This window comes from Peromyscus maniculatus, chromosome 4, assembly GCF_049852395.1.
Source record: "Peromyscus maniculatus bairdii isolate BWxNUB_F1_BW_parent chromosome 4, HU_Pman_BW_mat_3.1, whole genome shotgun sequence".
NCBI classification, from domain to species: Eukaryota; Metazoa; Chordata; class Mammalia; order Rodentia; family Cricetidae; genus Peromyscus; species Peromyscus maniculatus.
Genome location: NC_134855.1, coordinates 124,193,876 through 124,211,449, shown reverse-complemented (window position 1 = coordinate 124,211,449; position 17,574 = coordinate 124,193,876). Strand labels below are relative to the sequence as shown.

General features: G+C 44.4%; 1 protein-coding gene across 5 annotated transcripts in view; it reads right to left on the bottom strand.

The window, feature by feature from the left end:
- The window catches only part of Cfap61 (cilia and flagella associated protein 61), a 302,729-nt gene that overhangs the window by 166,602 nt on the left and 118,553 nt on the right, over positions 1 to 17,574 (bottom strand). For all 5 annotated transcript variants that reach the window (XM_076570780.1, XM_076570781.1, XM_076570783.1 and 2 more), the window contains 2 exons: positions 12,669 to 12,875; positions 9,284 to 9,418 (listed from right to left, as the gene is read on the bottom strand). In XM_076570780.1, the coding sequence (XP_076426895.1) occupies positions 9,284 to 9,418; positions 12,669 to 12,875 (342 nt within the window). The remainder of the gene's footprint in view (positions 1 to 9,283; positions 9,419 to 12,668; positions 12,876 to 17,574) is intronic.

Sequence of the window (17,574 nt, the reverse complement as noted above, 5' to 3'; positions counted from 1 at the left end):
TTGACCAGAAAAGTCACGGACTTGCCTACTTGGTGTCTGGGTACAGAAGGAAACCCAGACACAGTGAGTGTACTCACAGTCAACAGGGAACAAGATCAAGAGGCCTTGGGATGGTTCCCACAGTCCTGAGGGCTTCCTTTTCCATTTCCCAACTTCCCTCACCTCAGGTTTCCTGCTCAAACTTGCATGAAGGTGAGATAAGCTAACAGAAGCATGGGTGAAGACTCCCATGGAGGAAGCTGGGTTCCTTCATCATGGGAGAGCATGAGCATGTGTACGTGTGGAAGCTATGTGTCAGCCTCGGATGTCAGTTCTCTGGTATTATTTCATCTTGTTTTCTGAAACAGACTTTTTCCCACTGGAACCTGGGACTCAACAATCAGGCTAGACTCCTGGGCCAGAGAACCTCCAGAAATCTGTCTCCAGCTCCCTACTGCTGGGATCACAAGCACACCCTACCACACCTGGCTTTGGGGGGGGGGGGCTCTGAGGAGTGAATGTAGGTCCTCATACTTTGCATGCAAGCTTTTTACTGACTGAGCCGTCCCCTCGGTCCCTAAACACTGCAATATTTACAAAGGTGCCCTGTCCACAGAGGGTGAACAGGGTGCTGATTTTCCCTAGTGTTTTCCTACCATAAACCTGTACTGATTTTGTTATGGTATCTTATTTTTATCGTTTTTTAAAAAAAGATTTATTTATTATGTATACAGTGTTCTATCTGCAGGTATGTCTGCAGGCCAGAAGAGAGCATCAGATCTCATTATAGATGTTTGTGAGCCACCATGTGGTTGCTGGGAATTGAACTCAGGACCTCTGGGAGAACAAGCCCATGCTCTTAACCACTGAGCTATCTTTCCAGCCCAGGTATCTTACTTTTAATCGAGGAGGAATATATAACTTCTCTAGCCAGCATCCGTAGCTCTAATCACCCCCTTTGCCATTTTACTATACCAAGTATTTTAAAATAGCCAGAGCAATGCCACCGGTCGGCACTGCTGATCTTTTCCTCCCCAAAGGCAAACTCTAAAGAAGCCACCAACTCGGCCTGAGAGCATGGCACCACTGAAGCATCTCTCAGCTGCAGCCTTCCATTGCTCCTTGGCAAGCAGCTGATGTGTCTCCAGGGAGTTCTGGAACCTCTGTGTTACTCAGGCTAGATCTGTGGAAAATAGGATGGCCCCTCCCACACCGTAAGGGCTGTGGTAAGAACCCAATCAATATTCAGGAATGCCTCCAGGGTGGGTTGGGAGGTCCTGTTGAAAAACTTGGCAACTATTTTTAAGGATAATACCACCACTGGGGATGGACTGGAACAAAGGGCTCACAGGCAGCTTAGAGACAGAGGTCATTTCCGACTCCCTTTTGGGTTCAGATAGACATTTGCAGCCCAGTCTCCTCTAAACACTGCTTCAGGACCAAAGGAAGCCCATGCGACTGGGTGAGCAGGACAGGTAAAAGCAGGAGAAACTGTATTTAACAGGATCTAAGCTTTTAAAAAAGGAACTGAAACTTCAGGAGCAGCAGCATCTCTGTGACATACGAAGCTCTCTCGGAGAACCAGAAACCATCAAGTATCCTAAGGTGAACAGCACTTTACCCTTTAGAGGTCAGAATACTAGATCTAACCTCAAAACGAGAGATTGCTAAATGGACCACCCAGCAACTCCACTTCTAGGACATACAGTCAAAAGAAATGAAAACATACACGTGTGCGCACGCATGCGCGCACGCACGCAAGAGAGGTGGAGGGAGGGAAGGAGAGAGGGAGGATGTGAATTTTCATAGCATAATTATTCACAATAACCAAAAGGTAGACACAATTCAAGTTTAAAACAAGTGGGGGATTAAATAGAATGTGTCATTATCCACGCAATACAATATTCAGCAAGAAAAAGGAATAAAGTACAGACAAACACTACCATGTGGGTGCACTCTGAGAACAGGCCAAGTTAAAGAAGCTGGTCACAAAATACCACATTGTATGAAGTGTCCAAAATAGGCAAGTTCAAGAGACAGAAAGCAGATCTGTGGTTGTCAAAGACTCACAGTAGGAAGCAAGGGTAAGAGAGAACAATACTAAAACTTTAGGCAGCGGTGATGGTTTCATCATTCCTGGGGCTTGTAAGGCATTATGATGACTGACCTCAATTATCAACCTGGTGAGATCTAAAATCACCTGGGAGATGGACCTTTAGACATGCCCATAGGGGACTTCCTTGATTAGGTTAATTGAAGTGGGATGACCTGCTCACTGTGGGTGGCACCATTCCCATGGCTGGTATTCTGGACCGAATAAAAAGGAGAAAGTCAGCTGAACACACAACACTCATTCCTCTTGCTTCTTGGCTGCAAATGCAATGTAACCAGCTACCTGCAGTTCCTCTAGCTGTGACTTCCCCACCACGATGGAACTGTGATCAAAATAACCAAAAAAGAAAAAAAAAAAAAAAAAACTTCCTAAGTTGTCTTTGTCACTGGATTTTATCATAGCAACTGGGAAAATAACCAAGGGGTCTGTGTGCGTGGGGGGGGGGCATACCGATCTACTTTATGTTTCTTGAACTTATATTTATATCACAGCAAAGTTTGGTTGGAGGGAGATTGTCTTGCACCTTTTATTGTACAAAATGAGGATAAGATTTGGCATTGGTTGATGGTGCTACTGAGATACTGAAGTCAGTTTCACAATTTATTCTCATCATTTTGCTTTCGTCTCACAGCCCAACTTCTAAATATCACCCAGCATTTGTCTGTTGTGCCGCTAGCTCCCCAAGTAAACCACCAGGCACTCCCAGGATGGGCTGAGAACACTGCTGAGCCCCATTCAATACAAAGCTGAATCTTGAGAAGTTTGTAATATAACCACCATATGGGATCATATTTTTCTTCTTTTTATAGCAGCTGCCACTGTAATTCGGAAAGTTGAAACAGCATGCTGATACAACACAGAGAGAATTGCAGACACCCTCAATCTACGGGTGTCTCAAAACAGGCCTAGCACAGCAACCTGTACCCAGATGCCTGCTTCTCCCAGCCTCACCCAGCCAAAGTCAGGCTGGCACAGGCTTCACACAAGGAGCGGATACTGTCTGGAGGGGGGGTCCTGGCAAGTTTGTGGGAATGTTTTGATGTAGTGGCTGGTGTCAAAGATGCGAGGGATTTAAAAAGTTCAGTGTCACGCTGCCTTCCTTCTCTGTGTGCAATTTCCTAGGATGGTCTTGATAACGGATTTAGACGTTAGTTAATGAAGTCTACAAGTCATGGCTAAGAGTGAGAGTTAGGGCAACCAAGCAAGTGACCCCCACTCTGGAACACACAGACTCCTCCATGGGGAAGATGGTCACACACGGCCTTTAGCCAGATCTCAGCGAACAGTAGGCACAGGCAGGATGGCTGTGATCATTTTCTAAGAGAAAAGGCTGGAGACCTTCATGAGGACGAACCGCCAGTTCACAAGCCATTCTGACGTCTGCATGCACGCAGCATATTATATTTAACCAGGGGGAAATGACATAGAAGGTTTATTATCTGAGAAAAGGAGGGAGTCCATGAGGGAATTTACACAGATTTCTCTCCAAATCACAGAGGAGAGGGTTTGCTGCCATTTGAAGGAGCTGTGTTGCCCGGGAGTAGCATGAACATGTAGGAAGCGGCTGAGAACTGGGCTGAAAAAGCAACCTAGACCCCAGCAGTGACGGAAAGGGGGTTAATCAGGACATGGATGATGCTGAAAAACATGCGCTCACAATTTTAGAATCATCTCCCAAGGAGAGATGAGAGAACAGTGGATTTGGTGGATTTGGGTTTGTTTTAAAAATCCTACTCCACACTTCAACCACAACTACAACCAAGGAAAGGCTGACTACTGTCAGTGAATGTTAGCAGGTTTAAGGAAGGGACTGGGGAACAATTACACTGGAGAAAACCTAGCAGGTGCTGGGAGAATAATGCAATTTCCCAAGGCAGCAGATGCCCAAGGGCAACAGGATCCAGTAACCGTCCATCAGATGGTAATTATAGCTGGACTGGGGAAGAACAGCCCAGATGAAAAGGGGCAATTCAAAGGGTAACTGAATGCCAGCCAGTGACATCTTCCTGAGATCACATACCAGGAAAGGGCGGGCCAACATTTAGCTCCGGGAGTAGGGTGGGGATGGGTGCAGTTAGATACACTGGCTATTTTTCCTTGTAGAAGAGCAAGGGGAGATGTGGAGAAAACAAACACAGAGAATCCAAATGGAGGCCTCCAAAGAAGTCAGTCCAGATTTCAGCAGACTCATTAATAACCAGGAAAAAAAATAATAACCTCAGAGCTGATCACTCTGCAAGCAAGCTTTCTCAGGAGGGGAAGGAGGTCATACATTCATTTTATGACCCCCATAAGTTAAGATGAAGAATAAAATAATTAGAATAGACCATTAAGAACTTTTATGATTGATAAAAAAAAAAAAAAAAAAAAAAAAAAAAAAAGCTAGCCGGGCGTTGGTGGCGCACGCCTTTAATCCCAGCACTCGGGAGGCAGAGGCAGGCGGATCTCTGTGAGTTCGAGGCCAGCCTGGGCTACCAAGTGAGCTCCAGGAAAGGCGCAAAGCTACACAGAGAAACCCTGTCTCGAAAAACCAAAAAAAAAAAAAAAAAGCTAGTAAATCTTAAGGTGAATTTCGGGAGTTTATCATTATAAATAATTGCTATTTAAATACCAGAAGAGGAAGCAGTACCTGGGACACAAAGTACAGCTATCAAAGGAATTCTACAGACATAAGTCCAACCCTAATGTGAGTCCCAGCTCATACTATCCTTCTCCCTCCCACATCTGCCTCCATTATTACCTTAAGAAAGGGGCAGGGGCAGGAGAGATGGCTCTTACAGAGGACCTGGGTTCAGTTCCCCAGCACCCACGTGGAGGCTCACAACTATTTGTAATTCTAGCTCCAGAGGATCTAGCGCTCTCTTCTGGCTTCTTTAGGTACTGCATGCATATGGTGCACAGACATACATGCAGGCAAAACACCCAAACACATAAAAGAAATAAATTAAATAGAAAATAAATATACTGTAATATATGCTGTAAATATACTGTCAACTTCCCCAAGAGTAGTGATAGTCAACTCAAAATCCCTCTAGGGTTCAGGCAGGATAGAAAATATGCTTCTCCATAGACCTCCAAAGAAAGAGAAAGGCAATTCACTCAAATCTTTAGTCTGTCTGCACAAGGAATTCAAGAAAATTTTGAGTATTTCTCAGGATCACGGTACTCATGATGGTAAGATATGATGGCCCATTTAATAGAGTTTCCATGACAATAGCTTAGAACATAAATGCATAGGCCAAGATGGCTCATTCAAACTGACCAGGAAGCACCTTCTCTCTTCTCCATGAATTCCTACCGGTCAGTTGTGGAGATATTATGGCGAATCTTTGGGGCCAGTTTCTGGAAGGTATGATGAAGACAAATGCATTTAGATGCTTTCCTATGACCTGCTCTGAAGTGAGCTGTCCATTAAGAGAAGTCGCGGGGAAGGCGCATCCCCAAACCAGGCAGTAGTTCTGTGGCTCAGGGTGGGGAGGGGAGGGCACACAGCCCTACCATGCAGTGATGATTCTCAATCACAGCTGCCTTGTGCCAGATTCAAATTGGCAACCCACTGAGATGAAACGCGGTCTATCCCATTACTCATGCCTGGAGTGCTCTATCCCCTTGAAGATCGGCTTCCTAGGTAAAAGCAAGGGGACAGCCACTAAAAGATGCACGAAGCAGGGTAAAAGGCATGAAAAGCAAGTGGCTGGAGACAGAAGACACCAGTAGGGTGTAGAAGCTGATGCATGTGGCAGAGGGACGTGGGACTTAGAGGGAAAAAGGAATTCCATGAGATTACTCAGCCCTGCACAGTTTCAACCATGGGGATTCTATTGCTCATCTCAGGCAAGATGTACTCAGACTACATTGAAATTACTCCCTAAACAACCACATTAGGTTCAACTTATCTCAGACAATTGTTTAAATCATTGAACTCATCCAGAATGTTTTTAAAAAGAGAAAACCAACTTTAAATGATACAAGTCAGCACCTTGAATTTTGAATAGTTAGGCCCATTCGATGTGGGTTATAATGTGGCTGATCCTCTGACTAAGACCTTTACATTTTCAAAACTGTGCCTCAAGTTTAGTGCGGCTGCTGTGCTGTTTGAGTGCAGGAGGCCGTTCACACGCTAGACAAGTGCTCTTCCACTGAGCTGGGTCCCAGCCCGGACACTGCTCACTGGTCTCGAAACCCTCACACCTCTTCATTTGAGGCAAAGCTGATGCTCTAACTCCAGGCACTGTACTGGCTAAATGCTGCCCACCCACTTTCCCATCCCCTTGGTGAATCTTGACCTTACTGAAACCACATGTCAAGATTGGACATGGTCAGTGATGGTAGAAGTACGACTTAGACGGTCAGAATTCACCAGCACTGTAAACACCACAGTGCCATGCGGCAAGCAAACATCTACACCATCATTTTTTCTCACTGGCCCTTTGAGGGCTTTCCTTCCTGGATCCCAGGTTTAAACTATCGCTCTCCACTGTGTCTCAACATGTGCCAGGGCTCTAGAAGGACAAGAAGTCACACATCCTGACATGAGCAGGGAAAAAGGTTATCAAATGTAAGCAATGATTTCAAATCATGCCAACCTCAGAAATAACACTAGGACCATTTTTAATTGAACAAAGTGTTTTCTCTCCACCTGGAGTTCCGCCTCATCTCAACATGGCTCAATTCCAGAGGTTCCTAGAGGCAGGCAGAGGACAGGCAGGTGTGTCTGGCATGCTTGAAACAACACGCTCATGCCCCATGCGACAGCTCTATGTGCCTCCCGACAGCTTGAAGACCCCCACTCACTCCGTGAAAGTGCTGGCTGAAGTCATGGGAGCCCCACTAATGCAAAAGGCCTTCTCTTGGCCCACCCCTGTCTATGTGAAGGCATGTTAGCAATGGTGCAAAGGTATGTCACTTTTACCGGATCTGGTACACATGCTGCAAAGCATCGTCTGCTGAGATCACCCCTTCCCCGCCCCTACTTCTAATGAGAATGATGGGAGCTGTTTCAGAGACAGATGCAGCATGTAGCCGCTTTCTCTAACCCTAAAATGCACTCTTTGCACCCAGCAGGATGTCTGGTTCCAGGATGCCCCAATGCAACAGGCCCCCTGGTCCTCCAGGTGGGCCCCCGTATATCTCACTTTTAGAGTGTAGTCGGCCCTGATACTAAGAATATGCCCAGAGATTAAAATAACTACCTGGTGTCTGCTTCAAGACGATACTGGAGGGGAGGGGAAGCGTGTGAGGAGAAGGAAGATACCAACTGGCTGAGACTAGAAAACCATTGTCTCCAGGTGCTGTGCACATGGAGATTCTTAAGGACTCTAACAGACCCCAGCATTGCAAACACGGTGTGGGCAGGTCTTCCCTTCCCCCTTCCCTCTCCCTTGCTAAACCATAGATTCCATTCCTAAAGCTAACCACCTAGGTCCATTCCCTTACTTGGCCACTTATGCCTAACTCATTCTGAGGCTGATCACCAAGGTCCAGTTATCAAACCCAAGGTCCAGCAATCAGAATTCATTGTTTGGCTACAGTGACCAACATGTCCCATCAGGGCTTACCAACCCATCCTAACACAGACTTCCCCCTTTTCTCCTCAAAATCCACTCCTGCCGAGAGAGACACCTGCTGCTGTCTTTGTCCCATCCAGAGGCAGCCCCCTCCCCCCTCCACACACACAACGTGTCCCCCCAGGGGTAATAAAATCCCCTTTGTGCCGAGAATTTGGTGTCTGGGTGTGCCCTCTGCTGACTCCGAGGCCCCTTCGGATTTCCGGGTTCCTCAAGGTGTGGTTTGCAAATTGTCATGTGTGAACTGGTCTATGAAGAGCTCAGCACATGGAAGCTTCGATAATAATTCGACCAAGTGATTCTATGTCTGCAGAATCTAAGGGTAACATAGCTGAACTTGGATTTCATCTGTCTTTGTTTTTTAAATCTCATTTTTTTCCAGGAATTGATTTTGTGAAAACTATGACAGATTGAAATTTGAAAAACAAAAAACAAAAAAACAAAAAACAAAAAAAAAAACCAGTAAGGGAAAGGTCTCTCATCACAGGGGGTGGGGGTATGGGGGACAGGAAACTATGTTCTATACGATTGTATCTGTTTACCACCTTCCATTATAAAAAGTTAAAAAATAAATGAAACCAAATTGCTGTTCATTTTCAGTCCCTCCTCAAATGTAGATTTATAATTGTTAGAAAATAAATACAAATTTTGTAATCTTATCAATATAAGGATCCTGTCAGACTTAAAACAACCTCAGCTCTGGAGAACTGATGCCTCTCGGCTGGGGTGGGCAGGCCCCACCCTGTGCGAAGCTGGACTGGGGCTCCTGCCGTCCCTCCAAGGAGCTCCCTCGGCCCTGAGGAACAGCTCCTGGACCTAATGTTTGGAGGCTTAAACTTCCGCTTTCCGTTTTTTAGCTTTCAGGAAGGACAAATTTTAGCCACTAAGGTATTTTGCTTTGAAACTCAAAGTACCCAGAACACTGGGAGCATACATGTTGGTCAAGTTAACATGATTATGTTTTCCATTTAAATTACAACAATAACAAAAAATGGCTGTGTGTTCACATATATGAACATTCAGACACAGGTACCAGGCCCTTTTCTTGTCTGGTCATAAAGGCATTCCAGGGTTAGTTTTTTACCTCAAGTCAGGTAAAATAAACAAGCCTGTTACTCATTTTGACTTCCCACAGGAGTTTTTATGTGAGCATTTAAAACAACAACAACAAAAAACAAACAAACAAACACCAGCTTAAGACCGAACATCTCCAACATGACATTTCTCTGGCGGCTTTGTCCTAACAGCAAGAAGACCACTGACTGACTTAAAAGCAGTCGGTTGAAGGGGGAATTCTTCTGAGGACAGGGAAAGAAGATAAAAATACGCTGGGGGTGCGGATGGCTCCAGGCCACTCATTTGTCCAAGGGCCAGCGACAACACACGGGGCGTCCCTGCTCTGTCCTCTGAAGGAGATGTGGAGACTGTTTTAGGCTCACTGTGAAATAACCACTTGAGGGCAAGGCTGCAAGGAGCCCTTGCAGGGAGCCGCCTGTAAGGGTATGAGCGCCAGGTTCCCTGTAATTAAGAAGCAGCCTGCTCGGTGAAGACAGGGCTGCCACCCCATCTGCCAAGCCCGCGGGAGCTGGCACTGTGCCTCTCTGCCTGCCGCCCTGCTACCCACCTGATCCTTGGAGACCTCCTTTGATGGAGCGTTTATGCCAAGCTTTTCCAGAGGATAGACAATCTGTCGTCGTGGTCGCACGGGAACCAAGTAATGAAGGGCAGATGTCAGGGAGTGGGCGGAGGAGTTCTGAAGCTGAAAGACAGCAATCTCTATTTTAGAGGAGAGAATGTCAGAGGCACACAGCGCAGATGTCTGCATGCTGCTTGACAAATACAAAACTCTTAACTCGGCCAAGTCAGAGAGGGGAGGAAAAAAAATCAGCAAATAAACAAACATACTCTTCGAGCAGAGGAATGAATTGTAGATAATGCCTGACACTAATGAAGATAATTACGAGAGTAATTACATTACTATCTCTGTGGGAATGACAGATAAACAAGTGGTTTGGTTTATGGGATTTTTCAGCACAAGTATTTCCCCCAGGAGAATATTCTTCTCCATAGTGATCGTGAATCAGCTTGATTTGACCCCATTAAGCGGTGTTATTCGAGTCCTGTTAACCTTTGTGCGTTGGGCACAAGCTGCTTTAACACACGTAGATAAAAATGCCACCCAGGGGGCAACATAGACCAGACGTGAAAGCATCACTTGGGCTTTTAAAAAAAAATGAAATAAGGGTCTCAGAATGAAAGAATAAAACTGGAAAGTGGGGATAAGAGAAGAGGATCAAATGATTTTGATTTGTATTATGACTAAGTTATGAACTGGATTTACACTTGTTAAAATAGATAATAAATAATGTTTACAGTAGTGCTTTAAATATTCATTTTAAAGCTTGGCAGGAAATGGTGACTCTCACATTTATGAAATCTTGGGAATTAAAAAAATAAATAAATGCAGGGCCAAGAAACCACCTCACCCTTTGTCTTAGTTAAGGACCAAAAAGCAAGTTGGGGAGGAGAGGGTGTATTTGGCTTACACTTCAATATTGTTGTTCATCACTGAAGGAAGTCAGAACAGGAACTCAAGCAGGGCAGGATCCTGGAGACAGGAGCTAATGCAGAGGACATGGAGGGGAGCTGCTTACTGGCTTGCTCAGCCCACTGTCTTATAGAACCCAGGGCCAGAAGCCCAGGGATGGCACCACCCACCATGGGCTGGGCTCTCTCACACTGATCACTAAATTAGAAAATGCCTTTCTGCTGGATCTCCTGAAGGCATTTCCTCAACTCAGGCTCCTTTCTCTGATGACTCTAGCTTGTGTCAAGCTGACACATAAAGCCAGCCAGTATAACCCTCAAGTGTAAAACTGTGAAAAGGCAAACTGGCAATGATGTATCTACTTATTGAATTAAAGTCAGAGAGAAAATAAAAGTAAAGCAGAATGTTAGATGTATCTTAATAAACATAATGGTCTGCATAAGACTCATATACTGTTCTAAAGTAGCCATGGGCATTGCTATGAGCTTCCAGAAGAGCTTTTTAGAATCTTTCACCATTGCACCTCATACCTTAACTTCAAACGTTACTGGAAATCAGAACCCAGGAAACCCTGGCTAGAGTGTTGTTTTCCTGTCTGTGAATGTCTAGGTCAGTGGTTCTCAACTTCCCTAAATACTGCGACCCTTTAATACAGTTCCTCATATTGTGGTGACCCCAACCATAACATTATTTTCATTGCTATGTCATAACTGTAATTTTACTACTGTTATGAATCATAGTGTAAATATCTGATATGCAGGATATCTGATATTTTATCCCTGGGGGTCATGACCCACAGGTTGAGAACCATCTGTTTTGGGGCTTGCATGACATAAAGAGAAAACCACTGCCATGGTGAGATACCAGCAACTCAACTTCACTACTAGAGAACTTGGGGCAGAATTTGGGACTCACTCAAATGACTTGGGACAGCTTCTTACTCCTGTTTCACATATATATGTTTCCAAATGTGTTTTGATGGCTCACCCCTAACTCCTCATTGCTTGGTAAGCAGACATAGGTACAATGAAACACCCAAGATGTCTTTACTATGGATGCAGATGGACTTTGCTCTGACCTGGCACATGCAGGCAGCATGGTAAATAGAAACTAAGAATTTAATATCACACCTGGAAGGTCACACAGTTGGTGTTCAGTCGAGTGCAAAGGGAAGGAAATTGTCTGGGGTCAGGCTTTTCCTGAACAACTGTTATCTTCCATGTCATGAATCATATTGCTGTCCTGCTACATGTTACAGGAGAAACAAACACCAAAGCAAAACAAAACCTCACTGAAGCAGGGCCCACACCCCATGAAGACCCTTCTCCACGGTTCTCTTCCTTCTTTCCCAGAGGCATCCCTCCAGCAGGCTTTTGTTCAAGATGAGACCCTGGCCTAACTATTGTAAGTGTATGTGCTAATGCACTCAGAGACTGTCTAAGAAATACTTTGGTAAGTAAGAGCATTTGAAAACTCCACTTAGTTCCTCGTGGACCCTGAGAAAAAAATGTGACAGTGTGTGGAATGTGGAACTGGCAGAATGTGGAAAAGCTTGAGGTCATGACCCCAAACTGAAGGGACAACTTCTACTCAGCCTGGTAGTTGAAACCCATCACCTTAAGAGTACGCACCAAGTTGGGGATCAATGTTAGTGACCCAGGGACCAGTTTTCAGGAAACAACCCCGTGGGAATCTGGCCTAGATAGCACTTACTGTGGAACGAGCAGGCTACACGAGGGGGTAAAGGTGTATGTCAGCAGCTCTGGGAACTGAGGATAGACTTTGAGAAAGAAAAGGCAGGGGTGCAGCCTGCGTGGGAAAACGCACGCGCGTGAGCACTGAAGCGGGGGAAGAGGAGGCTGTGGAGGGAGATGAGCCGGGATCCGGGGTGGACACGGGTGACATGTGCACACTAGGTCTCTATTGCTGGGACACTCTATGGAGGTGTAACAAGTATGAGATGGGATTACATAGGTATCCCCTACGGCAGAGTTCCACCAGAACTGTACATCTCTGCCTTCCATCCATTATCTTTATGGAAATGGTTACAAATTTTATTCAGAATGCTGTGTACAGTACACCAATTGTAAAGGATGAAGCTACTTTATTCTACAGAGTTCTTTGTTTCAAAGAACACGATAGGATCATTTTGGCATCACACCATGAGAAGTAGTGTGCTGTTCATGTCTAGTACATGTCTAGATTTTCAGTTGCCATTCTGTTGATGTAGAAAAACCAACAAATTTGTCTAATTACATTGGTTCTGGTTGTTTCGGAAACTGGAAGCCTCCTGGACTTTCGCCACAGTGAAGCAAACGGCCTAATCAAATATGGCCAGTGGAGACTCAGATGCATGCTACAGTCAAAGTCATCACGAGAAGAACTGACAAGATGCAGTGCACACGGGATGCCACCGTGCGCACCTATGAGCAGGAGGGGACAGCCCACGCCAGCCTCTTACCTTGCTGTCCCGGGACTGTGGGTATACAGGGTAGTAGAGACATGACTTATAGCCTAAGCGAAGGATCTCCTTCAGGAAAAACTTGGTGTAGTGTCGGAAAATAGGGTTCAGGGCAAAATGGTGCAAGCGCCCATGCTCTTCCTGCTGGTGGTGGCTAAAGTAGATGAAGTCCTCGATGTTGTAATGAGATCGTATGTACTCTATATCCTAGAGAAGGGGACGAGAAAGGGTGTTTCAAACAAACTGCACGAATGCACACTGCGATAAATAAGTCGCTTAAGGTGGGGCTGGGGAATCGCTTACGTGGTAGAGGTCTTCTCATTCAAGCATGAGGACCCTAATTGATTCCCCAGAACCCATGCAAAAAAAAAAAAAAAAAAAAAAAAAAAGTCTGGTGTGGTGGCAGGTACTTTAATCTCAGTGCTGGAGAGATGGAGACAGGAGGATTCCCAGAGCTCGCTGGCCAGTCAGCCTCGCTTGCTCAGCAAATGGCATACCAACTGGAGACCCTGTCTCAAAAAACAAGGTGGACAGCTCCTGAGAAATAACACCTGAGGCTGTCCTTTTGCTTCTTCCCCATGCATGCACATACATATGCACCCAGAAGTGCACATGTGCACGCGCACACACGCATGTGTACACACACACACATATGCATGTACACACACACACACACACACATGCATGTGTACACACACACACACACACACACATACGCACACATGCACATGCACACACTTTTTAAAAACTGCTTCAAGCGCGATAGTGAGAAGTGTGTTTGTTTCTTCCATTCTTCATTATCCTGTCTCTAATTCTGGTTTCAGTACTAGGGGTTGAGCTGAGAGTCTTGCACATGCTTGGCAAGTCTTCTACCCCTGAGCTACACCCACAGCCCTTGGTTATTGAGACCGGGTCTCTCTAGGGAGCTCAAGCTCACCTTGAACTTACTAAGTAACTAAGGCTAGCCTAGAACTAGTGATCTCCCTGCCTCAGCCTCCCGGGGGCTGGGATTACAGGTTTACACACACTGCCATGCTTGGCTTACTGATTCTTTTAAAACAGAAAGTATGTGCTTGTTCTGGTGATGTCTGTTGAAGATGGCTAAATACATTTGTTCTTGTGTCTTTGGCTGCTGTCAACATGGCAAGCCTTGATTGCCTGGTCAGGTTTGGCAAAGCAGTCTTGTCACATTTCTGGGCATAAGGAGCACCAGAGGGCCAGCATGAGTGACTGGGCACAGGTTGAGAGTCAGTAGACAGGCTGCTAGTGTGGAAATGCCCCATCTCAGAGTTACGCTGTTAGCGCATGGCTGGGTTGTGAAGAGCAAGCCACGGCAGGACATTCCTTACTCTGCTCCTGTGGTAGGTATGAGATTTATGCAATGGGAGGCAATTGAAGGGACTCGTGAGTATTCACAAGGAGAGGGAATCCCGGGCAAACTGTTCCTGTCTTCATGGGCCTTTGTCTCCTTGCATACAGTGGAATCAAGGCTCATGCATGCTAACTGTGGACTGCTGCAGGCTGGCCTCCCTTGCCTTTCTAATGCACACCACCAAGAGCCACTGAGTACAAATCCAAACATAGTATAAATAACAAGCACGCCAAAGAAAAAATCAAACCAAATGTAGATGGGAAAACACAGCTTCAAGAACAGAGACTGAAGAATATGAAAAACCTGACTTAATCTGTGACCAGCAAGCTTGTAACAGCTATCAATCTGTATCCAAGCGTTCCCTCCCTAGCCCACCAGTGCCCAGCTTCTGTTCTAAAGCACAGCAGAAATGGGTTTGCAACCACCCAGCAAGTGGTGGCACCCCAGAGCAATTCTGGCAGCCTTTCAATCTTCATTGACCCTATAATGGCTTTTATACCACAATACTTTAATTACCAAGGCTACACTGCTCATTATAAAATAAAAAGAGTGATACGGGCAGGACTGAGAAATCATTGAAAAGGAAAGGGCAGGGAGCTAATAGAGGTCATTACTTCAAAACAGCAGATGGGCCATGTGCATCTAATCTTACTCTCACCCCAAGTCCCTTAAAATAACAAGAGCAGTTTCTATTTAGTTTTTTTTTATTTAAATTTTCTAAAAAGAATAATGGGGTAGAAGAGAGGCAAAAATGTAAGGAAGTGCTACCTTGCACGGGAACTTGATGGCTTGGTTAAATCTTCTTACCTTGGTCCACACTGGGGTCCCTGCCTGCCTGTTGCTACTACATTCAACAGTATAAGTGGAAGTCAAAGGATAGCTGCCCATCTCCCAATTGGCCAGGTGGGCAGCCCTGCCAGCAGCAGCAGAGAGGAAGTGGAGAGCCACACCCATGCCAGCCACCCACACTGGGAATTCAATCTCTCATTCCTGACACAGACAGACTTGTGGAGAGCACTTATATACAACTAGAGGAGAGGCATATGACTTGCAACAGTGAGGAAATGGGTAATTCAGAGGACAAGGGAGAATTTTGAAAAATCAATATAATGCCCTTATAGGTTCCCAAAAGAAATCTTGCTTATAACATAATTGGATATCAAGAAGAAACTCTAAGTGGACAAGGGAAAGACATGGAAGTTAAACATAGGAACCCCTAAGAGAGAGATTCCAGAAGAAGACCTGTATGGTATTGAAATCATGGTTGGAGACTAAATTAGAAATTCAGAAAACTAATGTCAAGGAAATATCTTCAAGTGATGAGTAAGAAATACATCTATTAGGGACCCCAGGTAAGATACCACCCACTGCTCACTAACACTCTTAAAGCCCATCCAGGAACAATAGACTGCACTCCCTCCCCTGAGCTCTACAATAGGGTCCACAACACTAGGAGACTTACGGGAGGCCAGGCTGGTCCTACAAATCCCTAGCAAGATGCTGCCCACTGTCCACAAAACCCCTTTAAGCCTGCCCAACACCACCAGACTACACTCCATATCATGGTCTACAACTTCAGAAGAAGACTTCTACTTTATCAGAGGTTGAATCTAGGGACTCCCTAACCCCCAAAACAGAGGGGACAATCTACTGGACCTGAAGACATGCTAGTCACCAGAACCCTTGGTCACTTAGACCATAACACCAGAGTGGAAAGAGAAACCAAGGGAAAAACACCCATCCAACAAAGACATATGCAAGAACCAACACCTAGAACTACAATCATGCCAAATCCAGGTGCCTAAATGCCAGTGTAACCATACAATCAACAGAAAAGGCAATATGGCATCACCAGAGCCCAGCTATCCTACAACAGCAAGACCTGAACAATCTAATATAGCTGAAGCACAAGAAAATGACCTTAAAATGACTTTATGATGATGACAGAGGACCTTAAAAAAGATATGAATAAATCCCTTTAAAAATTGAGGAAAAGACAAATAAAAAATTGGAAGGAATAATTACTCCCTAAAAGAAAGCCAAGGAAAAACAAACAGGTAAAGGAAACTGTTCAAGACCTGAAAATGGAAATAGGAACAATAAAGAAAACACAGATGGAGGGAATCCTAGAAATAGAAAATCTGGGTAAGTGAACAAGAACTACAGATGGAAGTATCACCAACAGAATACAAGAGATGGAAGAGAGAAACTCAAACATTGAAGATATGATAGAGGAAATAGATTTATCAGTGAAAGAAAATGTTAAATCTAAAAAATTCCTAACACAAAACATCTAGGAACTGTGGGACAATATGAAAATACTAAACATGAGAATAATAGGAATAGAAGGAGAAGAAACGCAGTTCAAAAACTCAGAGAATATATTTAGTAAAATCATAGAAGAAAATTTTCCCAACCTAAAGAAGGATTTGCTTATAAAGGTACAAGAAGCTTTCAGAACACCAAATAGATTGGATCAGAAAAGAAAATACCCTCACCACATAATAATCTAAACACTAAACATACAAGAAAAAGGCCAAGTAAAGGCAAACCCATTAGAATCACACTCAACTTCTCAAGAGAGACCCTAAAGTCCAAAAGGGCCTGGACAGATAGCTTGCAAACTCTAAGAGACCACAGATGCCAGCCCAGACTATTATACCCAGCAAAACTGTCAATCATCCGAGACAGAGAAAAGAAGATATTTCATGACAAAGTCAAATTTAAACAATACCTATCTACAAAACCAGTCCTACAGAAGGTACTAGAAGGAAAACTCCAACCCCAGGAAGTTAACTACACCCACAAAAATACAGGCAATAGATAATCTCACTCCAGCAAAATTCAAAGAAGGGAAACACACACACACACACAGAGTACCAACAACAACAACAAAATAATAGGAATTAACAATCATTAGTCATTAATATCCCTCAATATCAATGGACTCAATTCGCCAACAAAAAGACATGGGCTAACAGAATGGATACAAAACCAGGATCCATCATTCTGCTGCAAACAAAAAACATATCAACATCAAAGATGGATATATTACTTCAGAGTAAAGGGTTGGGGAAAGATTTTCCAATCAAATGGACGTAAGAAGTAAGCTGGTGTAGCTATCCTAATATCTAACAAAATAGACTTCCAATCAAAATTAATCAAAAGAGATGGAGAAGGGCATTTCATATTCATCAAAGGAAAAATCCACCAAGATGATGTCTCAATTCTGAGTGTCTATGCCCCAAATGTAAGGGCACCCACATTTGTAAAAGAAATATTACTAAAGCTTAAATCACACAAAGAACCCCACACAATAATAGTGGAAGACTTTAACACCCCACTCTCACCAATGGACAGATTGTCCAGACAGAAACTAAACAGAGAAATAACAGACCTAACAGACATTATTACTCAAATGGACCTACAGAACATTTCACCCAAACACAAAAGAATATACCTTCTTCTTAGCATCTCATGGAACCTTCTCCAAAACTGACCATATATATACTCAGCCACAAAGGAAGCCTCAAC